General features: G+C 48.7%; 2 protein-coding genes and 1 long non-coding RNA gene across 4 annotated transcripts in view; 2 read left to right on the top strand and 1 right to left on the bottom strand.

Moving 5' to 3' along the window:
* Window positions 1-5739: 5739 nt before the first annotated feature.
* NKX1-1 (NK1 homeobox 1) lies at window positions 5740-10877 on the top strand. Its single transcript, XM_088056406.1, has 2 exons — window positions 5740-6205; window positions 9733-10877. Exons 1-2 carry the CDS (start codon window positions 5740-5742, stop codon window positions 10875-10877), a joined length of 1611 nt encoding a protein of 536 aa, XP_087912532.1.
* A 6920-nt stretch (window positions 10878-17797) lies between these two features.
* Window positions 17798-20094, top strand: LOC148184096 (uncharacterized). 2 transcript variants are annotated; one of them, XR_015772759.1, is made up of 4 exons: window positions 17798-17937; window positions 19431-19497; window positions 19663-19695; window positions 20012-20094. It is a non-coding gene; the product is annotated as an uncharacterized LOC148184096 (long non-coding RNA). The 2 variants fall into 2 exon arrangements; XR_015772758.1 differs by having other exon boundaries at window positions 19431-19695; window positions 20012-20079.
* Window positions 19974-23846, bottom strand: part of UVSSA (UV stimulated scaffold protein A) — a 47277-nt gene continuing 43404 nt past the window's right edge. Inside the window, exon 13 of the mRNA XM_005517906.3 lies at window positions 19974-23262. Coding sequence (XP_005517963.2) covers window positions 23169-23262 — 94 coding nt within the window. The 3' untranslated portion in view covers window positions 19974-23168. The remainder of the gene's footprint in view (window positions 23263-23846) is intronic.

Genomic DNA, 23846 nt, shown 5'->3' with positions numbered 1-23846 from the left:
TAATTCCTTAATACACATCCAATCTTTTCCCTTCTCTGGCTTCCCAGGGACTGTAGCATCCCAGTGAGATCCAGGCCTCTTCCACGAGCAGTGGGCACCTGCATAAAGGAGCAGGAGGAGATGCTATCGGGGCAGCACCTCTGGCTGGGAGATGAGCAGAGCAGAGGGGTGTGCACTGAGTCTGCAATAGCCCTTCTCCTCCCCTCTCGCTCTATCTGAAGTCTGTTGTATATTTGTTACTTCACGGCTCCTCGTCCTTAGATTAGATTTCTCCTTTCTCATTACCAACCTTAATAGACCCTTCAGACCTCATTCCAGCCCCAGATATTATCTGACCCGTATAATTAATTAATTATAGCCCAAATATTATAGATTATTAAAAATAGCATAACTAATAGTGTAATATCTCAAGCTGTCGACTTTAATAGTCAACATTGTCTTGGTCTCTCTTATCAGGCTGGGACACCCGGTGAGAATATTGATTTCTGGTAATTTTAACCATCATCTGCCATCCTGATGGGTAATTGTCAGATTTTCACCAGAGTCAGAGCTCATTTGAAATCGTTAAACCGTCGGCAAGGCTCACAGTTGATCTTAATGTTTCCTTTTTCTCCCCCTTCAATATGTTTCAGCAACAGAGAGGAAAATAAATAGAAAGAGAAAGAGAGAGCAAGAGAGAGCTGCGTGCGCGCCGGCCATCTGATTTCTCTTTTATTTTATTTTTCCCTTTACATGTACGGCCCCACGATGCAGAGGGGCTGTGTGTGCCCCCTCCACCACTGCTTCTCCCCCTTTTTCAATCTTCCCTTAGAAATAGTAGTAGCAATAATAATAATAATAATAATAATAATAATACTAAATAATACTAATGGTAATCGAGCCGCTTGTCCTCGCAGCACGTGTGGGTCCCTGGTGCTGCAGCACCCGGCTCGGGAGCTGGGGGCAGGATCGGGGGCGCTCTCCCAGCCAGGAAGGACACCCCCATCCTGGGCTGCTTCCCACGAGTGTCACGGGGGCTGGAGCCGCGGGACTGAGAGCTGCAGTTGGTACCAGGGCAAGACGGGGGCATCTCCCCTCTCGTCCCCCCCTCCCTGCCTCGCATCCCGGCGGGCGGCGCGGGGATGCTCTTGGCGGCATCTCCAGCCTCCTGCCAGCAAAACGGATCGGCTTTCGCCAGGTGTGTGAAAAGCCCTTGCAGAGCCGATCCCAGCCGCGATAAGTGACAACAAGGCACTTTATTAGTATTTTATATAAACTCCCGGGCGCTGGGAGATAAGCGCCCAAATTAGGAGGCGGGGAGGAGCGGCTGGTTAAACGGGGCTCCACGGGGCTGAGGCTTGAAGGGCGAGGAGGGACCGTGAGTGCGCTGCCCCTCTCTCTGTCCCCGCGGTGACACTCGGGAGCATCTCCCCCTCGGCCCCCTCCAGCAGCGCCCATCCTCAGCCGCCCCCGGGCTGCCCTCGGGCTGCCGCGGAGCAGGGAGGGAGCCGGAGAGAGGGAAGGGAACTGTTTAATAGATCCTCCGAGGATTCCCCTAGAGCATTATTTAAACTTCTAATTATGATTCATGTGTGTGATAATATTAATTTAATAATCAAGGAGCTGTGCAGGAAGCATTAACCTCAATTAAGCTCATTACTACTCTAACCTGGAATCCCCAGGGCTTTTAAATCTTCTACTATGAGGACCTGACACCGCATTGATAGAGGGCGAGATCTGCTTCAGAATCTTTTTTTTCGTCCTAAATCATTTGCCTTCGTGGGTAAAGTTAATTAATTCCGCGATTTTAGCTTGGGGGTGTGTGTGGATGGATCCCCACTCTCCCGAGGAGAGACGGGCATCCCGAGGTGACCGCTGATCCTCAGTTCTGCCCTGCACGGGGACACCCCCGCGGGGCACAAAATCAGGATGAGACCAAGAGCCATGTGCGAGGCTCAGGGGTTGATCCTGCGCCTGATTGCGGCCCCAAAAGCAAAGGCGGTAATACTCGTACTAGTAATGGTAATAATAATAATAACAATAACAATAACAATAATAATAATAATAATAATAATAATAATAATAGATTCGAGAGTAACCCGTTCAAAGCAAGATGAATCTTGGAGCCCGATTGCATTTGGAAACAATATTGGCAAGTGCAGAAGTCCAAGGGAGGTGGTGGCCCCCCCGGCCGGGCAGACACGGCCGTGGAAAGCCGCCGCTCTCCCGGGGCTGCGGGCAGCGCCGAGCGCGGAGGGACGCGGAGCCTCCGCGCCTGGTGCAGCCACCGGAGTGACCTTCTCGGAGCAGTGAAGGCTGCTAAATTGTTTTACCGCGGCGATAAATGCCCTTAATTACCCGAAGCTCCAGACCCCAAGGGACAGACAGAGGGATGGCTGGAGAACACTGAAGAACAGTCAAAAAAAAAAAAAAAAAAAAAAAAGAGAAAGAAAAGGTTGTTCGTTGATCGGCAGGTCGCTGAAATATAATTTGAAAATCGGTATTAACTAATTAAGTTAAAACCAGGGGGCACCCCGGAACCCGCAGAGTGCATGGCCTGGCTCCATCCCGGTGTGAAGGATGACCGGGCACCGAGGCCAGCAGGGACAGAGCCCTCAGAGGGTTCCCACCTGCCCTGCCCTGGCAGAACCGAGGCATCGGCTCCCGTCCTCAAACGCGACACCCCGGGAGCACCCGGGGCTCGGCGTGGCCGAGGGGATGGAGGCTCCCGGGAGATGCTCTGGCCAGCGATGCCTTCAGGCTCTGGAAATATCACCTCCCCGCAGGTATAATTCAGCCTAACTACAGAGATAACCATCGCTGCGGCGGGGAGGCTCGTAAAAACACGAGGGTGTTCCGTGTGATTCCCTATTTATTTAGGAGAAGGAAACGTTTCCGTGGGAGCTTTCTTCAGCAGGGCAAGGGATCCGGGGCCAAAATACGGGGACGTGGCTCTGCAGGGCGCCGATGCCGCCTGTCTGGGGGTGCCCTGCAGCCCCTCACCCCCAGCACCCTCTCAGCTGGTCCCCCAGGACAGCGTCGCTCGGACCAGTGAGTCAGGAGAGGCTGTTGCTCGTCCATCCTGCAAGGAAAATGGAAAGAGAGGAAGACGGGACCGGTCACCCGGCCCGACCACTGGCGAGATATTACATGTCACAACTCATCTAGGGCCCCATAATCAGCGCTAACTTTCTGGTGAACAGATAACCAGAGATGGCAGATGGATGGAGATTGCACAAATGAGGCTCTAATTGACAATCAATTGTGATTAGGAGCAATAGAACATCTTTATAACACTCGCTTTAAACCTCCAACAAACAAAAGCGCCGTGCGGGCTGGGGGTCCCGGCGGGACGGGGCCCGGCAGTGCCTGCCCAGCACCCCCTCGGCTCCCGGTGATGGGGGGGTGTCTGTCGGTGCCCGGTGGCACCTGAGAGCTCTGTTCGGGGGTGTTCCTTAGGGATTTGGGTCCTTCTGTTCCCAACACCCAGCTCTGATCCGTGAATTTGTGCTGATATCGCCGCTCTGGGTTCCGCACGCCTGGGAACGGTCCCTGCCCTGGCACAGGAGTCAATTACAATTAGAATATTTTTATTTTTTTTTTCCTAAGAGGCACTGACCCAGGGAATAAAAAATATTCCTACCATCACTACTCCCAAATAACCGCATTAGCTTCCCCCAAACCCCTCCCCCCACAAAAAAAAAGAAAAAGAAAAAAAAGAAAAAAAAAAAAAAGGTACAATTACAGTCGAGTACGACAGCGAATCTGATACAGCCGAGTCACTGGCATCTACCTAAACCACCATCTATTTTTTCATAAATAATATCCCAGCGCTGTGGTCAGGAGTAATGTGAGGAAAATTTATCCGAATGAAAAGATGGGACCAGAGGCACGGCCGGAGGAGAAGGAGGAAAGAAAGAGGAGCTGTTAACAAACAAACAAACCAACAAACCCCTGAGTGTGTGCACACGCAGATTAAAACTTCACTCTCGCTGTGTGTTCGTGGCAGCCCCGTCGGTGAGGTCAGGACAAGGGGGAGAGGTAATTACCTACACATGATCAGAGATTATACATACCATTTCAACCCAGGAGGTGATTTATAATTTAAAGATAAAGCATAATAAAGTCATAAAAGAGAAAGGACACTGTTGTGGTGTCTGATTAAAATCTAAGAGCTGGTGTATAATATATGAGCGGGGGCTGTTGTGGGTTCCTGCTCAGCGGGACTCCCCTGGGCCCAGCCCGCTGATGGACTAATCATGTCCAAGACCTACCAAAATTACAAGCTGATTGTTTTACCCATTATTTCTCCCAACTTTTAATTTCTGCTTTCTAAAGGATCATTGCCCGCGGTAATTGCAAAGGACCTGTCCTTGTATGTGTCACCAGCCTCAAAGACAAAAAAAAATCTAATTTTCCTTTTATGCTTTCTCTATTTTCCTACCGCCCCCCCCCCCTTTTTTTTTTCCTGGCAGCTAATTCAAACTGAGTAGCGACTGGAGCGTCCAAAACAAGAATGAAATTGATACGATCAAAGAACACACAACTATACACGAGAGGGAAGGAAATTAGGTAGGGGATGGGAAAACATGTTGTATAATTCACTGACAATTTTATTCCTGTCTTAATTTTCTACAATTAAAACCGTATTTAATAAGAAAGTATTTTTCCAAAGTGGAACTTAGGTCTGGTTATACCTTTACTCCTCACATGCAAGGGAATAGACCTTTTTTCCCAGTTACTCAGGATTTATTTATCGTCGTGTTTTGTCTTGTGCCGTTTAAACGCATTAATTTTCTTCTGGCACTTTCCTGGCACTTACATTTGAGATTTAATTTTAATTAATTAGCTAAGGAGGAGAAAGAAGCGTGTGAGGGTGTGTGTGTCCGCGGACACAAGCTTCACTCCAGCCGCAAAACCTCCGTCCATAATTTCCTCCTTTTGTTCTAATTTAATAAACCCAGCAGGGAAGGGAAACAGGTGCTGGGGGCTGACACCTCTGAGCCCACACACACACACACACACACGCACACACACACACACACACACACACACACACAATCCCCTTTTGATCATCTAACTCCACTATTAGGGATGGAAGACCTTAAGTTCCCCTTTTCTGTGTATAATATCTTCTTTATATTGATCCCGCAATTATTTAAAAGAAAGCGTCATCTCCTCCCACTTCTCCAAATAAGGCTATTTAGATGCTTTCCAGATGAGTGGAGGTGTGCTGAAACAGAGCTGACAGCCAAGTATATCACAGCCAACACCATCCTTCATTCGCTCTCTCCCTCTCTGCCCCCCTCCCCCCGGCACACATTTCCAACGTGTCTCTCTTCCAGTGATGAAGATTACAGACTATTATGGGCAAGGGATTAATTTGTAGCCAATTACAATCCAGTGCTAAATATGAATGCATAAATAAGATATAGCCTTGCCTCTGTGTGTGAGAGAGAGAGAGAGAAGGGAGGGGGGGCAGAAGCGCCTGGCAGCCTGGCGAGGATGATGAGAAGGAAGAAGGAGCAGCTGAGTGGAGGCTCTGTGCCGAGCATCACCTTGTGACTCCCTGCTTCCCCCGGAGGCTCCCGGCGGCTGGACCCAGCGCAGCCCCGGGGAGCTGAAGGCAGCGGTTCGTCCTGAGCCGGAGCGGAGCCGGGGAGGAGTTTCCAGATCAACTTCTCCGGAGGAAGGAGGGGGAAAGCAAGAGGGGAGGGCAGGGGGGAGAAGTTGCAACCGAGAGGGGCTCTGCAAAGAGTCATGAATGTGAGCAGAGACAAGGTCGGTGACATCTCCATCCCGGCAGCGGCAGCCGCGGCGGTGACAGCCCCCGCTGCCGGCATCGGCGGGGAGCCCCGCGGCTGCCACGGGGAAGGGATGGACAGCCGCGGGGAGCAGCGGCTCTCGGCCGGCGGCGAGCTGCCGCTCTACTGCCCTGCCAGCCGGGACAGGCAAGGGGACAGCCAGAGCAACACCCCCGGACAAGAGGGGGCAGTGGCCGCGCTGCCCATGGTGCACAGAACCACCTCCTTCTCCGTGCTCGACATCCTGGACCCTAACAAGTTCAACAGCAAGCGGCGGCAGTGCGCGGGCTTGTACAAATCGGCGGGGACCGAGTTCACTCTAGGGGCGGAGGATAAGCCCGAGGACTCAGGGACGGAGCTGGCCGAGCAAAAGGCTCTCGCCGAAGATTTCGACGCGTGCAAGAAGTCGGCAGAGCTGATCAGTAAGTAGGTCCGGGGGCTCGGAGCCCCTCCGAGCCGGAGCTGCCCCGAGTTCCCCCAACAGGGTCTCGCATGCTTTGACATCTCATCCTTCCCCCGCTGGCAGCCTCGGGAGCCGGGGCGCTGCGGGCAGCCGGCTCCGGGGAAGGACAAATGCGCCCTGCGCTGTTGCTGCTGGATGTAGAGAGGTGGAATTCTGTCAGGCGGAGGGATGGCAAGGGGGGAGCCGGGCGCATCCTCCCGGGACAGGCCGGAGCTGGCGGCTGGTCCCGGGGCTCGGCACTGGCCGGGCTCCTTTCCCCGAGTGGCCGAGGAACTCGGCGGGACACCCGGAGCTGTTCGTGTCGTGCACCCCCGGGAGCTGCAGGATGAGCCCCAGGGATGCCGGCCTGGCTGGGGTGGGCAGGAACCCCGCCATCCTCCTCCTCCTCCTGGCAGGGACAGCCAGTGCTGCCTGTGAGCTCCGGCTCAGGCAAACTTGGAAGCGGCTCCTCCAGCTTCGGAGGGCCGGAGTCCCGTTCCCGAGGGTGCGAAAACCCTCCCTCGGTACCCCCACCTCGCCTGGGCCCCCCCAGGCGTTTATGACTTTGTGTCTCTCTCCTCAGCCTCGGACCCCTCTCCGTCCTCCCCCCGCCGCCGCCGCTCGTCGCTCTGGGCGACAGATTCAATTTTCTCTCTCCCCTTGGCTTTTTTAGGACAAATCAGACTAATTGTGACAAAATGCTGGTTATCTCTGGAAAAACAATTAAATTCCTTCGATTACATTTAAGGTAAAATGTGCTTAGCAGCGTAAAGAGGCTGGATAATGGGGAAAATCGCCCCAGAGTGGCATGTAGGACTGCTTGGATCGATATCCTATTATCGAATTGTGCATATCTCTTTCAAGCACCTTGCAAACTCTTCCCTAACATCTAAATTATAGGGTCAAAATTCGGATAATTACTCGATTAAAACCTATTACACTTATTAGGGCTCGCTATTGATCGGGAATTGCATTCGACCCAAGCTCTAGATTGCTTTTTTCTTTCTGGGTCCGAATATCCCAACTTTCTCACCTCTAAACACCACCACTCTGGGGATCGCGAAGGGTTTCCGGGAAAAGGCGGTCGTTGTGGAAAATATCTATAGCTATTCCATGTCCAGAGAGGGGAAAGAAGAGGCAGCGAGCTGCAGGAAATAAACTTCTAGGCTTAGGAGAAATAATTTCTCTCTGTCTGGGGCGGGAGAGGAGGATTCGGAGGTTTCCAACCTCGCCATAGCGAGACTCCTGTCAAGTAAAATTAGGCAGTGAAAGAGGTCTGGAATCTGCTCCAGCCCGAGCCATGACGCATTTTTCATCTGTAAAGCAAAAGCAGGAATGGGGCACTAATAGAATTCAAAAGATATTTTTAAAAGCAGTGCGGAGCTGGAGTAATTATTCCTCTAAACTCATCTGACTTTCGTCATATTAAATAGATCTGGGTGATCAAAAAGACTGACGAGGTTAACCTATCGCTAATCTCACACTTTTATCTCCAGACAAGAAGAGAAATGCAACTCCATCTCTTCTCTCTAAATAAATATGTTTGGAGGCATCACGCCGCGGTGCGCTTCGCCCGCTGACAAGTTCCCCGGACACTGCACACAGGGACTCCTTCGGTCACATCGCCTTAATGTTATGGCAGTGGCCAGGAATAGATCTGGGACTGCTAGAAAATCACGAAATTTAATTCTTCTCTTTCCCCATCGTAATTAGTATTAGTTCAAGTGGTGTCTTAATGTAGGAGAAGCGTTCTGGAAAGTAGTTCTGTCCTGAAAAGTACCAACCCCTCCGGAAAATGCAAAGGCTTTCTGGCCAAAGGAGAGTAAAAACAGCGCTGGTCACTTGCCGCTCGTAAAACTATTTTAATGTTAAAAATAACAGTTCAAACTCCCCATTAAATCACAATTTAACATGTTCCAGAAACAAAATAACAAGTCCGGCGTCCATCTCCGTCGCCAATTCTATTCGCGGTGCCTTTCTTTTGTCTTAAAAAATTTTAGTTGACCAACGGATGGGATTCCTCGGATGGAAAACTAAATTCGGAAACAGCCAGCTGCAGGTCCCCGGTCCGGTCCGTGTGTGGGTGCTGGGGTTGAGCTCAGCCCCCGAGTCTGCCCCGCAGGAGCAGCTACACGCACTTTTCATAAATCGTTGCTGCAGAAAATTACCCCCCACAATTTTCTAGCAGGTCCTACAGGTTGCAGGACACTTGTCTGCACTCACTGGGTCGGGCTGGGAGAAAAGTGACCCGGTTCTTTTCTGTTCGGCTGCGATCGCCCGCGTTTTCCATGCTCCGACCTGAACAGAAAGTTGAAAAGGGTTCTTAATGAATCCTGAGTTATTAAGGGATATTTTCGGGGTGAAAAGGACAACAGAACTCTGCCCTGATTTCTCCTATTGAAACAGCTATATCTGAAATCAGCGTGTTGAACAAAACACACTTTTAAAACCACGTCTAATTTTACATGCGGGTGTCAGGGGGTCCGGCTTGAGGAGCAAATTTGAGATGTGTTCAGGTTTTGGGGCGATTATAAACAACTAAACTGTGGACGGAATAAGGGTGACAGACCAGCGGTTCATTTTCTATTCGCGTATCTGGGTTAACCAAGTTAAAGGAGTCCTTGATTAGGAGTTCCCGGAGCTACAGCCCCGTTGCAGAAGTGAGAGGAGGGAAGTTTAGGAGTGTCTGAAAGCACTGGCGAAAAAGGACGGTACTCACGGGCCTCTGCCCCCGACCTGTCCGCGGGGCCTCCCCCAGCCCCGTCCCGTGGAGAGGATTCACCTCTCGCTTCCCCGAAGGAGCCCGGCCCCGGCCAGGATGAGGAGGAGCCGGTTCTCAGGAAAACGCGATTTGCTTTCAGGCTTCATAATGACAGAATCGTCAGCAGAAGTCCAATAGCCTTAAATATCGGATAATTACCCTGTTCTCCGATGGAAACCCGTTAATTGGAGCGTAATATAAACCCAAATAAATTAAATGACCGTTAACTAGTTTGTACATTGCACAAAATGAGTTTAATTAAGTTTGTATCTGCTCTGGTAATCAATACAAGTATTTACTCCACTTTAATACTTCCATGTCGGGAAGTGACAAGAGGTCAAACCAGACGCAGGAAGGGTTAAAAATGCCAGAGCAAAACCCAGCAAACCGCCCATCGATTCGGAGATTTCCGTCACTAAAATTGTTAGAGGCGCTTTGACATCCCTGCTGCCCACTCCCCCGACACGGCTGGCTCGGCCCGGGCAGGGGTTTCTCCCCAGCCGCTCCTCGCCGCTGCCAGCGCCCCGCTGCCCCTCCGGCTACCGCGGGGATCCTCGCCCTGCTGCCTTCCCAAAGGCTTTTCCAGCCCTCGGGTGTTTAGTGGGTGCACTGGTGGCCGCGGGAAGTGAGGTACATCCCCAATCCCGGCCACATCTGGGTACCAGCTCTTGCTGAAGGTGTCTGGCTCGGAAGGGGCAGAGCTGGCACAGCCTCCCCGAACTTGAACAACCCTTTCCCGGCCCCAGAGCTGCAGTTCCCAACCCCATCACCACCGCTTTTCCCCAGCTCCTCGCCCTGTCCCCAGCGCACTCCTGGCTCAGGGCGGCCGGGGCAGCCCTGCACCCGAGGGGCTCGGCCCGGCCTCATCCCCACGGCGGGCGGAGGGGCCGGGGGGACCGGGAGGGACCGGGAGGGCCGGGAGGGGTGGCCCCGCTGCCCGGGCAGCCCTGTCCCAGAAGCAGCGGGGACACCGGGTGGGCGAACTCCCGGGACGGACGGGTTTCCCCGGCTGCCCTCGCCCCGGGGGCCGCACCGGCGGGGCTGGGGGAGGGCGGGCAGGGGGCCGGGCCGGGCGGCGAGCCCTAACAGCGGCTGTCGCTTGTCCGCAGAGGACGGGGAGCTCTACAAGGCCGAGGAGTGCGACCTGGACTACAGCAGCCGGCCGAGCCGCAGCCCGGACAGCGAGCCTCCGGACGACGAGGAGCTGTGCAGCGAGGAGAGCGGCAGCACCAGCGGCAGCTCCGGCCCCGCGGCGCCCGGAGGGCCCCGGCCCGGGCCGCTCCGAGCCGAGGGGGCCGGAGGGGGCGCCCGCCCCCCCCCGGCGCCCCCTCCGCCGCCCCCGCCGCGGGCGCCCGCCGGGGCTCAGCCCGGCCCGCAGGCCAAGCCCAAGAGGAAGCGGACGGGCTCGGACTCCAAGTCTGGCAAGCCCCGGCGGGCGCGGACAGCCTTCACCTACGAGCAGCTGGTGGCGCTGGAAAACAAGTTCAAATCCACGCGGTACCTGTCGGTCTGCGAGCGCCTCAACCTGGCGCTGTCCCTCAGCCTCACCGAGACGCAGGTGAAGATCTGGTTCCAGAACCGCCGCACCAAGTGGAAGAAGCAGAACCCGGGCGCCGACACCAGCGCGCCCACGGGCGGGGGCGGCGGCGGCGGGGCGGGGGCCGGGCTGGGCGGCGCGGCACTGCCGGGGGGGCTCAGCCCCCTCAGCCACTCGCCGCCCATGGGCACCCCGCTCTCCATGCACGGCCCCGGCAGCTACGCCGGGCACCCGGCCGGAGGGCTGGTCTGCGCCGCCCAGCTGCCCTTCCTGCCCAGCCCCGCCGTCCTCTCGCCCTTCGTCCTGGGCTCCCAGACTTACGGCGCTCCGGCTTTCTACACCCCGCACCTATAAGCCCGACGCTCCTTCCTCCTCCTCCTCACTCCCGGCTCCTTCCCGCTGTGCCCGCCGCCCCTCCGGGGATGAGCCGGGCGGGCCCGGGGGCCGCTCGCAGCACGGCCCCCACACCCCGCACCCCAGAGATGAAACCAAGAACCGACCGGCAGCGACTCCGGGGGAAAGGGACAGCCCCGTGCTCCTGCCGCCCCCGGCTGCGACCCACGCCAGGGGCACGAAAGGAGCGGCCAGAGGCTCCCGGGACCCCGCGGGAGGCTCCCCCGCCCTCGGGCCTTTCTACGACCCTTTTTGTACGCGATGTGTCCGGACTGCGCTGCTGAGGGAAGGAGGAGGAGAAACCTCCCTCCCCCGTGTACATACAAGTAGATGTAAATCATCGTTACCTGTATTTTTATTTTCACCGTCTCTCGTTGCTATGTGGGTTTAATTAATTTATTAATTACTATTAATATTATTTGCCTTTGTTTTTTTATTCTGATCTGGCCACTAGCGAAAGACTTTCAAAGAATAATAATAATAATAATAAAAAAAAGATTATGTACCCATTTGACTCTCAGGGTAAAACGGAGAACTATCGGTCCTGTCCCTCGACATTGCAGAAGCAGAGACACGCCGCTCCTTCCGTGACCTCAAGGTGACAAGGGATATTTTTTACAACGTCACTGTCCATCGACCCCCGAGCGGGGCCGGGAAGGGGCGGCGAGGGAGGCTCCTGGGGTGCAGGGCTGTTTTTTTACGTTAATCGTTTCTGTATATTTCTGGTTGTTACAAAAAAAAAAAAAAAAAAAGTTTTAACTTTATAATTAATGTATAAGACGAGGGAGTAAAGAGCAAGAGGTGATAAAGAGAGCACTTTGTTTGCTAAACACTTTAAATGAATCAATAAACTCTAAAGAAAAGGCGCTTTCCGTGGTGGCGAGTCCCTGGTTTTCGGGTGAATCTCTGTAAGACAAGTTTCCTCTGGAAAACGCCTGCCTCGTGAGACGCTCGGAGGAATGTCTTGCATCATCCTCTTTCTTTTTCGTTTACTCTGAGAGCGTATTTCTTACACGCAAATAAACTTTATTCTTCTTGTACGAGGGAGGGTATTTCCCTTCTTAGTTTCCTTGTTTGCGTTTTCTTAACTGGCTTTGCCGATTTGTGCAATATTACGGACAAAACAAATTCATATATAGAGGGAATCCGACATTTCTGCCATGTTTCCGCTGATGGGAAGTCCGATATTTTGGATTTATGTAAATTTAATAACTCGGCTCTTTCATTCAGATTCCACAACTCTAAAAATAAAATAATCTTTTCATTGCCGTTCCGCTGATTACCTTTAAGTTTGTATCAAAGTTGATCTTTTATAATACTTTTTTTAGACCTTCAAAGGAAAAGTCTATAAGCGCCGTGAGCACCCCGAGGTGGCTCCGCTGCCGCAGGGACGCTGTTACCCCCTTTTCCCACCCCCTGCGTGACTCCAAAGCTCAGCCGAGGAAGAGCTTTCATTTTCCACTAATTTTTGGTGGTTTGGGGTTTGCTTGTTTTTTTTTGTTTGTTTGTTTGTTTTCCTTCGGGAGCAATTCTAAGAAAGCGGTATTTTCCGGAGGGATTCTTGGGGAGCAGAGCATCCCCTTCCTCTCGGCGCCCGCCTCCGCATCGCTGCCCGGGCGGGTGCCGGGGGTCCCCGGGATGTCCGGGCTTTGCTCCCCGCTCTGCTCCTTTCCCCCCGGCCCCCCAGCCTGGCTCCGATCTGGGGTTGTGTATGGCCGGCTGTTCCACAGCCGCACCCCACTCCCTCACACCCTCTCCAGAATGGAATCAAATGTTTCAGCCCTCCCGTGGAAATAAAATCTGCAGCTACTGCCGATATTGGAGACGAGGGGGGAGCGGAGCCGGCTCCAGGCTGCAGACCCCGCAGGGCGGTGGGTGCGGGGTCCAGCAGCCCGCGGGAGCCGCGGGGAGGATGCGGGATGCTCCAGGTACTGCGGGATGCTCCGGGTTCTCACTTCCCTGCGTGCAGAAGCGTACAAGCACCAGAAGTCTCTGACCAGATTCGTTTGCATTTGTGAAAATAAGAACTTTTACAATGAAAGGTGTTCTGAAGTAAGTTTTCAGGGAAAATACGACAAGTAATAATGCTTGAAGTAGTGCTCTGCACAGCTCTTACTGGTAGAAGAAAACCAGCTAAATTGGGAATCAGGCACTCACACTATGCCAGGTTTGAGTAAGTGCCACTAACAGCCAAACTGTTAGCTCAGGTGAGGCATGACACAGATGAATAAAGAGATAATTCAACCCCTCTCCGCACTCCAGGAGCTCCGAGCAGTTTCCTGCCAGTGGGAAATAATTTGGCTCCAGCAGGAGCTGCCCAGAGCTTCAGGGTGCTTGATTCCCCTGCTCCAGGCCAGTTAGCGTCCTGCCAGTGAAACCTATTCATGTGAGTATTATTGCTCACAGCTGCTGGATGAAGGAGCCGGTTAGCCTGAGATTCCCTGTCATTAAATGCGATTTAACAAGGCTTCTCACATTTTATGGCAGTGCTGAAAACAGAGCCACAGGTATCTTTCTCAGCATAGTTTAGGAAGTTATTGATAACCCTTGCTCCAGTGCCTCATCCAGAGGTCTGAGATCATAAAATTCTAGAGCAAAACTGCACAGCCTCAACTCTAGTGTGCATCTTCCCCAGCATGCAGCACCTGCAGTGCAGTTTTACACTCTGCCCACAGGTACTGGCTGTGTCCAGAGGGCATTTGGAGCACCAACACCAAAGACCCAGCTCAAATAATGATCCCTGGACCAAAACTCTGCAGCTGGCTCATGGTGTTGGATCAGAGCGTGTGGGTGTAAGCATGACAGTGAGAAGCTGATGGTGTCAACACAGGGCAGCTGTTGAGGAACATCTCAGGTGTGAATGCTCAGCCCCTGGTGTGCTAAAGCAAAATGTTCCCACTTGTCTGAACCTCCCAACTCCATCCCCCGTGCTCCTGCCTGCTCACACTCTGGCTCTGCAGGACAGTCAAACAGACCTTGGTGCAGCATTCGAGGTTGTGGCATTAGACAGTCACAGAAAGCCCCCAAAGCTCCTACAGTGACCCCTCAGCAAGGCCCAAAAGCCACTTCCCATGTGGTGCCTGTCCGATGTCCCTGCTGCCCTGCACACCACGCCCAGTGCTCCTGCACAGAGTTCTTGGAGCTCCTTCTCCATGAATCATCAACGAGCCCTGGAACAGAGCAAGTGGAACACACTGACTGAGGGGATGATGGTTATGACACAAGCAGGAGGTGTTTGCTCTGGTTCATTCTGTCAGTCAAATTATTTTTTTAATTACTTTATTATTCATTCATAAAATTTAGTGTTAGGGGATTCAGGACACGGAACACATCCAAGGGGACATCGATCAAAGCATTTGCCAGAGGACAGAGTCTCAGCTCTGACAGACTGAGCAGCACATTCAAAGCCTGATTCAGTGAGCTCAGGTGACGTCTTTAGCATGCACCAGAGATGATCTGGGGCATCAGCATATTTTTGGACTAATTCCCATGAAATCAATATTAAATCCAAGGCTGCAAACCTGTATTAGTAAGAAAAGATTCAGATATTAATAGCATCTTACTATTGTTCACTCTGAATAAACGAGGTTAAAAAAAGGAAAGTGCATCTATTTTACTTCAGCTTATACTGAACAAATTTCAGTTTTCAGTAAAATGTCTCCCAATCAAAACAATAGAAAAAAGCACATAAATACAGACAGATATGTTCCAAACAACTGAGAGAGAACTGAAAATATTTTGAAATATTTTGTGTCATTGATTTCACTCAGCAGTCAATGATGTTTCACAAAGTCACTGCAAGCCACTTCTGCACTATCACCTGCAAAAATTCCTCGTGTTGTTTCCACTTGAGCAGGGTGCAGTGAATTACATTTTTTTAATTCTTAGAGGTTTTGACATGTATCTCAGACTTTCTGTTTCAGACTGAACTCAGTCATGTTACTCATTTCTAGTCTTATACTACACAAATGAAATGTTAAAGATAAAGCTTTGTCTATATAAACTTAAATCCATTTCCCAAAAATACACCATGATGGCTGCTTGTAGTCTGCTGTATTAAAAAATATCCATGAATTCCTGTATTACATGACAAAATAATTCTGCTCAAACAGTTGAATTTAAATACTCAAGGGAAAACTACAATGTCTGGACATTTCTGGTCTTCAGGTTCTGTCTCAAAGATAACCAAATAAATACAGTTGTTGTAGAGCCTTTCTTAAGAGCAAATAAAAGAAAGATTTTTTTTTTCCTGCTATTGGAAGATTTTCCAAACTCCGGGAAGCAAACCAAGGCAGAGAGCAGAGGGACACTGGGGATGAAGGGGACAGGCAAGTAAACAAAGAGGATCCTAATCAGTTTGTCTCTCAAAGTGGGCTTACATAAATGGTCTGCATAAATCACATTCTTCTCTGTCTAGTGGGGTTTTTTACTTCTTTCCCTCTTGGTCACACACTCATGTTCTGTGCCACATGCTCTTGTTAAACAGACATCTCAGGTGGACAGAATGGGGGCTGTCACAGTGAAAATAACCCTGACAGGAAGAGCTCTTTCTCCTTTCCTGATGCTGTCTGGCAAAGATGTGAATTCATCATACAGAGTAAGCTTTAAAACAGGTTATCACAGCCTTGGAAAGCTACAACTTTGTGCCCACTCAGGAGAAATCCCATTGATGCTGGAAATCCTAAGAATGCAGCCTGTATCAATAGAGAAGGAGCCAGAACACAGAGCATGGCCAGAACAGAAAAGTCTGGACAAACAGGGTCAGGCAATATCTGTTCACAATTTACTAATTTATTCTTATGATGTGACACATGTTCAGGTAGCTAAAACTAGCCAGGTCCACTCAAAGTGATAGACTTTATTTTAGAATACATCTTCTAGATTTTCTTCTCTGCAATGACACAAACCAGAAACATTTTACAGTGACAACGAAGGAGAGATGACATCACAACAAAGAACTGAAATATTGTTACAGTAACATTTATGTGGGGTGATGGTTTACACTGCAAACATTCACCTCCTTCAGTAAACTGCTGCTCTTTCAAGACAGCCAAAATAATTCTATTAAACTTAGTACAAAGAAATCAATTATTGCTCTTTTTCTTCCTTTGTATTTTTTTTTTCTCTGTAACCACACACATACATTATGAGAACTCATCCTGCACATACAGGGACTCTTTCCCGCCTTTTCACTGTCACACAGGTAGAGTGACAAGTTTATTTCCTGTTCCTCAGTTCCCAAAGTCTGCAGGAGGGGAGGAGAAGTGTAGGGAAAGAGCATTTGAATGAGCTGCTGCTTGGGCTCCTCCAACTTGTGCCGACCGAGAGTTCACAGCATCAAGCTGCACTCTCTGTGACCTGTTAAACGTTTTGAGAGTTGTGATTAAGGATGCTCTTTGGGACTTCAAGCACCAGCACCATGCCTTGTAGGCATGATTTGGAGTGAAATACTGTGTTTGCCTTGAGCACGCTCCGCAGCACACCTGATCACACTCACCTCTGCTGCTTCTGCTCCAGCACTGGGGAAAATAAACACTCGTGCACACCTGGAAGCAGCATTTGATTTCTGCCCTAGTGAAACCGTGTGGCAGACTCTCCTGGTGGTGCTGCTAGCCTTCAGCTGCCAAAAATACTTTTACAAAAATTCAAAGATATCGAAAAGCAATTTCCAAACAAGCAGGATCATATATTATATTTCCATATACCTTTTACAGTGCATGAGGATAAGAATGGCTCCATAATGGCATTATAAATACAGCAAATTAATGGTGGATGCAATGCCAACACCTTGTCATTACGCAAATTGGAATGTCGGCAGGAATGGTTACCCAACAACCCCTTTCAAAGCAACCAGAAGCCTAATTCTTCTCATTACATCTAAACTAATTAGCACCAGATTAAAAAAAACAAATTAATAAGATTTTCCTTAACCCCTCAACAGAGAGGATTCCTCATGATAATGGAAAAACATACGAGCACTTGGCACAGGAGAGCTGGGTTTTTGCTCAGGGCACTGGCAGGCAGAAAAGCAAGGGGAAATCTACCCAGAAAGCCAAATGATGATATTTCAGTCACAGACATTTAGAGATGGAGAAACAGATTGTGCTGACATAAGCCTAGCTCAGTTTGCCCAGGCTCTGGTGCAGCCTGTGACTAGAACAAACACCCCATGCTCTCCTCCCAGCGTGGCAGAGCCTGCTCCCCCAGCCCTCCCCTGAGCTGGCACGGCACTTAGGCTCTGCATTCCCCAGACCCAGCTGACAGGAAAAGCTCAGCAAGGACATGAATCCTTTTCTTTCTCCACTCAATCAGCTTTGAAGAAGAGGAGGGAAAGCATCAACTCAGAAACATGAGGGATCTTTCTCCTTCTTTTCCTTCAGGAGCAGTATTTGACTCTCACACCTGGAAGAACAACTTTATCCCTTGGGCCACAATTTGTTCAGCTGCAGGCAGCCCTAGCTCTCATCCACTCATATTTTCTAGGGGATGTGCTAAGTTTTGGTCTCTTTAGCATCCCTCCAAGCTGAAGGGCTGGGGAGGTGCTGCTGGATGGGGAGGGTTCGGACTGGTCTGATCTAGGCTGCTCCTTTGAGGCTTTTCCTTCTTTCTTAATTCCTTCAGTTTCTGTAGAGGATTTTGAAATAGGACCATTACCACATCCAGTAAGAGGGATGCCCCAGAGAGAGGGCTCTTAATGTACCAGTAGGATCTAATTTCTCTCGTTACCCTCTCCCCACCTTTGTAATCCTCCTGGTGTCCCCACCCCACACTCCAGCAGGTGCCCAAGCTCTGCCCTGATGTGGCACAGCTGCAGCACCTTGGCTCAGGCTGACATGGAAACAGCAAAGCTGGGAGAGACTGCCCAGGAGCCTCCCCCTGAACCCTCCAGCAGGTTGCAGGGGAGCTGCATTTCAGTGGGGTCTCTTGCCTGAGCTGTGCTTGGCTTTGTAGCTGACTCTCACCCTGATCTCTCCTTGCTGACTTGGCTTCAGACCTGCCTTTTTCCTTGGTGATCCTTCAGGTAACTGGTGGCTGACTGTTCACATTGCCAAGATTGTTTCCTTGTTTGGGGGTGTGTGATGGTGCCCTTGTCAGGAAGGATATTGCCCTGATTTTCACCTTCAGCTCCTGGCTTGCCTCTCCCTGACACCTCGAGTCTCTCCTCTGTGTTTTCTTTCTCACCTGGCTATGGACTAACTTCCCTCTGCACTCCCAGCCCCATCGAGCGCTCCTTGGGCACTGCTTGGTGCAGAACTTGATTGTTTTCAGATGCAAATTCAAGTGTTATTTTTACCCAGGGGCAGAGTGCTGTTAACTGTTTTGGGTATACAAACTTTAAACTTACATGCAGCTGTGCCAGAGCATCCTAGAACAGACATATGGAGAAATTGTTCTGCAGAAGTTACCAGAGTAACACCTTTCTTAACACCCTTCTCTCTGCCTTTGGTGCCCTTGGGGTCCTGAGGGCTGATCTAGCTGGTGACGATATCTATGAGGAAGCTCCCTCCTGAATCCATGAAGTTCAGTGGTGTTTTTCCTGGCAGTGTCTAGGGAATAAGAATGCAGATCCAGCCCTCCCTTGCCCCAGTCTGGGGACTGTAATCTGCAGAGATCTTTTACTCTCTGTCTGGTTTCCTACACGAAGCCAATGTTTTACAGTTTTAGCTCCATGGCGGTTCAATTCCAGTTCCCACAGGGAAACAGGTGATGTGAGCTGTCTCACTGCATTTAAGCTCCCCTGATGGCTCCTGAGCCGGGACACGGGACTGTCACCCCTGAGGCTGAGAAGGGACCTGGCCTCTCCCTCCTGAACGAGTGCGGCAGCGCTGTTAAATGCATCACGATTGCCACTGCCTGCTCAGAACCAGTGACTTTTGCTGAGGCATTCCAAAACGCGCGGCTTTAAGCGGCCGCTTCTCATCACTTGAGTACTGCTGTAACAGCCTCACCTTTTCTGGTGCGTTACCTACAGAGACATCCACATCAGCTCCGAGTAAAAGCATCAATGTGTCTAACAGCGCTGAGCAAGCCCCACACGGAGCCGCACCAAAGCCAGGCACTTGCAGAGTGTGGGAGACCACCAGGTGGCCACCTGCCTCTGCTGTGCACTGTGACACACCTGAACTGGCTTTGTGCTGCCTGGGCTCCTGGGATTCAACACCTCTTGCTTCTGGCTAGAGGCTCCTTACAACTTCTAACACCCTTATCACCCATTTCCACTGCCACTTGAAATGGAACAGGTTTACTTTTTGTTTTCCACAGAACAAAGTTGGTTTCTTCGTTGTTTTTTCAATAATGCCCACTTTGATTAACTGAAGCCTTTCCCCAACATGCAAACTGTTCTGTGTGGCACAATCTACTGTCCATGCAGAACTGCTTACAAATCCCATTTCTGTGTTTTGCTTACCGATTAAAAAAAAAAAAAAAAAAGAGCTACAAATAAATATTTTAACCATGATTTCTAGGAACTTTTTATTGTTACTGCTTCTAATAGAAACTTTCTGCCCTATCCAGGTTGATAAAGCCAAGCTTCAAGTGAGTTTAGAGAAAATGAGGTCACAAGGCATTGTGCAAAAGACAAGTACGGGCCCATCACCCTGTCCCAGGAACCTCGGAGGGGATGTGCTGAAGGACAGCTTTCATTCAGAAACCCCACTCACAAGCTCCACACCAGGCTCATTTATGTCACTAAATTCTTTCTATTTGAGTGCCAGACCATATGTGCTGCTGTCTTTTTTCCTTCCAGGCTTTTACTCCCCAGGTGTAACCATGTGCTCAGGTAAGAATAACCATGGAGTCTGCCAACAGGTCTCATTTTTCCCACTGACACAACCCTGGTTAAAAAAGGATGGTTTAGATGCACCAGCACAGCTCACTTCAGCTCAGATTCCCTTCAGACACACAATATTCAACCTGTATTAAACTATTCACCTTAACACTCTAAGGACCAAATCAAGGTGTCTAGGTACCTGGAAACACACACAACATCTTCAGTAAGCACAAGTACAATTGCAAAGGTGTTGGAGTGAGTTATAAAGACAAAACTATACATAGACATTATACGAATTATACCTTTATTTTTTTTTTTTCCTCAGAAGTCCTGAGGACAGGAATAGAAAAGTTCCAGTAGAAATGTCACAGGGACAGTTGAATGACATTTGAACCAGTGAGCCCAGGACCTCAAATTTGTAAACTGCTGTAAGTAAACTGACACACAAAAGGTGTGATGTATCAAAAACTGATAGTTTTTGATAGTTTTGGTGAAAAAATAGACTGATCTATTTTGAGTTTTTGAACTTGAAAGGATTTCTATTTAGTGAGGGTATACTGGATCTTTGGAGAGAGATGCCTTTTTAGATTTCTTCTTCCAGCACAGCTACAGATAAACTCAGGAAAAGGAGAAAGCTCCCCCAAACCCTCTAAATTATGTCTGACCAAGTCTAACAGGAATGCTTAAGTGACAACATTCAAGACCTGTTGCATGTATACATGCTGAATGGCTCTTGTAGAAAAATAATTGGATAAAAAGTGTCAATAATTAACATGGCTGTTAAGGGAAGGGTTTGTCCAACACTGGACCAGGGGAACATAAATACAGCGCTACAGGGGGTGTGCTATCTACACATTTTCCTATGAAGGGTCAATGGTTCATCTTGCCCCAAGGCAAAAAAAAGAAAAAAAATGTAGAAGAAAAATACTAGAAGAGCTTTAAAGAAAGTCATCACTGGCTATCAACCTGTCCCAAAGTCCAGGTACCTCTGTGTGAGCTGGCCATTTCTGAGTCACCTGCCAGGGAACCTTAACTCTGAAAATTCTCCTTCTGCACAAAAGAGGCACTCCAGGAAGACACCTTTTTTTTTTTTTTTTTTTTTTTTTTTTCCAAGCATGCTTTTAATAAAGGAAGGGGGAAAGCACACAGATCATGTGATAGGATCAGATTTAACTGCCATATTGGACAATTGGGTCCAGACAGGAAGTTTTAGCTGATAATTCTAGAACTGATGTGACTGAGTAGCATCATTAGAATCACAGCATGTTTTGGGTTAGGAGGGCCCTTAGAGACCATCTGTTTCCAGCCTTTCTACCAGGGCAGGGACATCTTCCACTAGACCAGGTTGCTCACGGTGGAACATGACTGACTAACCACTTTTTTTTTTTTCCCCCTCAGATTTGTGCCATTTCCATTCCCAGTCTTGTTCTTTAGGATCTTTATTAAAGACCCATAAAGGGAACTCCATGGGGAAAGTGCATTGACAGTTTGCTGGGGACTTTGTAGTGCTGACACTTCATGGCCCCAGCAAAGCAGGGCTAAGTGTCACTGCACAACATAAATTCCCTATTCTTCTTACAGGGAGAAAACCTGTTTTATAAATGAACACCTTCAGCTTGTGCAGGCTCAAGAATCTCTGGATCAGTGGCACAGTGATTTTTGTGGTTCTTTGAACATTAATCACCAAGTGTCAGTTAAGTTTGGGCTGTCCGGGAATCCCAGCATCCAGTGATTACTATCACATTCTAATGTGTGCAGTGGTGGAGTTGTTGGGTTTGTGTGTATTCTATTTTGTGTGTGTGACTTTGTTCTTAGTAAGAAATCAAATCACTTTAGCAGTTGATTCAACTGACTTGGTGATGAACTTAGTTTGTCCTTACCCACATTTTCACCTGAAATCTTCACTGCCACACTAGCAAGACTGATAATAGAAGTGGCTTTACTTTCCAGTGCAGTCAGTAGATATGACTTGAAATTCTGTCTCTTTATTATTTTCAGTATTTCAGAAGTATATCAACCCATGTTGAAGAATAAAATATGTCTTCCAAATTACAGAGATCTTGCAAGATAAATTATAAAAAGTCAACATTAATTGCTTCCTATGCAGTACTTGTGCAAGTCAGAAAGCATTTAGCAGAACTGTAAATTAGCTTTTGTTTGAGGTGGTCAGAAGGTACAGTGATTCGTTAAAATTTTCCAAATTTTTAATTCTTAGAGTCTCCTTACACATTAGGAAACACCTCCAACAGGTGAATAACAAAGCCTGTGCTATAGAGAATCCATTCTATTTTATAATGAGTATTTTACTGGAGACTTTTGCAGGTCACTTTGAAACTGATTTTCAAATACCACCTTCCTGATTCTCTAGATTTTCTTTACCCATAAAGCCATATGAAATCTTGCAAGAGCACAACTGATCACTGTTTCATTCTCTCTCCTTAAGCTTGACTACAGCCAGCAAACAAGTTTGGGAGATTTGTTTAAGTACCCAGCCAAGAACTACAACCCACACTGAATCCAACTTCACATTAACTCCCTGGAGTCAAGAGATTCCAGATTCTTCTGTTTATATCTGGGTACTTAGACACACTCTGAGGCTTTAGCCTGATGTAATTGTATCTGATTCAAGCCAGGCAGTTCATTTGTGCCACTAGTTCAGTGTGCCACTTGAGTGATTTTTTTTTTAAATCTCTCACTTTCACTTCAAACTGAGCTTTTTTGACAGCAGTTAAACCCTGGAGCACATTCTGTGTAAATCTACAGACTTTCACAATGTGCTGTCCAGGAGCAGTTCTGAAAGATACTGGGATACCACCTTGGGAGGACAAGAAGCAAGCCAGGATGATCTTTGCCATTTCAGCTTTTCCATCTGTGCCACAGCTACCAAGACTCACTTAGCTCCTGAAATTCAGTTTGCAGAAATCAAACTCTACTCCATTCATCATCTGAAGGCATCAGCTGATTGTGTGCCAAGGTGTTTGTAGAGGTGATGCAGAAGCTGCTGTGCTGCTTGATGTGGCTCACTTTGTACAGCAGTAGGCTGAGAAAATGCTCTGTGTATTGTCATCACCAGCAGCAATCACGTCATTTTTAATGTATCTTTTCCCCTGAAGGCATGAATGTGGAATATTAAACACGTTTTGTCAAAGGACATATAAATTACACGAGTCCCTTAGGAAGGGAAAAAACCAAGCCCCAAAATCTGAGCAATTTACCCAAATTATGTACAAGTCATAAAACACCTCTATTTCATTTGTATTTCAAATAATTATCAACTTTTTAAATTAATTCAATTCCATACCACATCTTTTCCAAAATTAATATTCATTATCAAATAAGTTAAACATGGAAACAATTTTAAAATGACACCTGTAAAAATGTGCCAAGCAAAATATTGTAGTGTAAATACAAATATCTTTGATTAAGGGTTTTACAGTTGCACTCTTGTAATAAAGAAGGGCAGAGGTGATTAAGAATTTAATTCAATTCAGTGCATAATTAAACTGGTTGGCAAACTTCTCGTGCTTCCTTTGGTCCACCCGGTTCATGGCTTTCACGACCCGTTTCATGGCACCTCTGAAAGAGAAACAAAACAATAATAACAGTTATGTTGAGTCTACTCAATCCTGAAGAATGTTTATGAATGTTGGGGAATTTGATTAATCACTACCAGGCTTCTGAGCACGGCATTGATGAGGCTGAACAAATTTGTCTTGTTAACTAAATTAGCTGCAGCAATATAAATAGTTTAATTCAGCAATGATTTTATTAACAGGAGTAAACAAATTCAAGTCTCTCAGTTTAATGGCTGTGTATTCCACCCTCCCAGCATTATTTCTTAGAGCCACATGGAGCATGTTTGATTTTCAAAAGCACCTAAGTGCTCTCAGGGAAAAAACAACTAAAAGTATCTAACAAAATCTTAAAAAAATAATACTCAGAAACCCTTACGAAATCTAGCCCTCAATCCAGAATGTTTTTGTGAGGGAAGGGTTTGCTGTTCACTTCATGTGAACTAATCTAGCAACTTCTACAGGTTACTAAAACTCAGTTTCACCAGATGTGGTCTGAGTTAGACTCTTTTGCTCACACCAGCAGCATCCCCATTCCTGAGCAGCAGCTTTTAAGCCACAAGAACAACTCTAGTTTAGGAAGACACC

The sequence above is a fragment of the Pseudopodoces humilis genome, chromosome 6 (assembly GCF_049639895.1).
Source record: "Pseudopodoces humilis isolate 2021_Gansu_Grassland_sample_001 chromosome 6, ASM4963989v1, whole genome shotgun sequence".
Classification (NCBI taxonomy): Eukaryota; Metazoa; Chordata; class Aves; order Passeriformes; family Paridae; genus Pseudopodoces; species Pseudopodoces humilis.
This window is presented reverse-complemented; position numbering and strand designations above follow the sequence as displayed.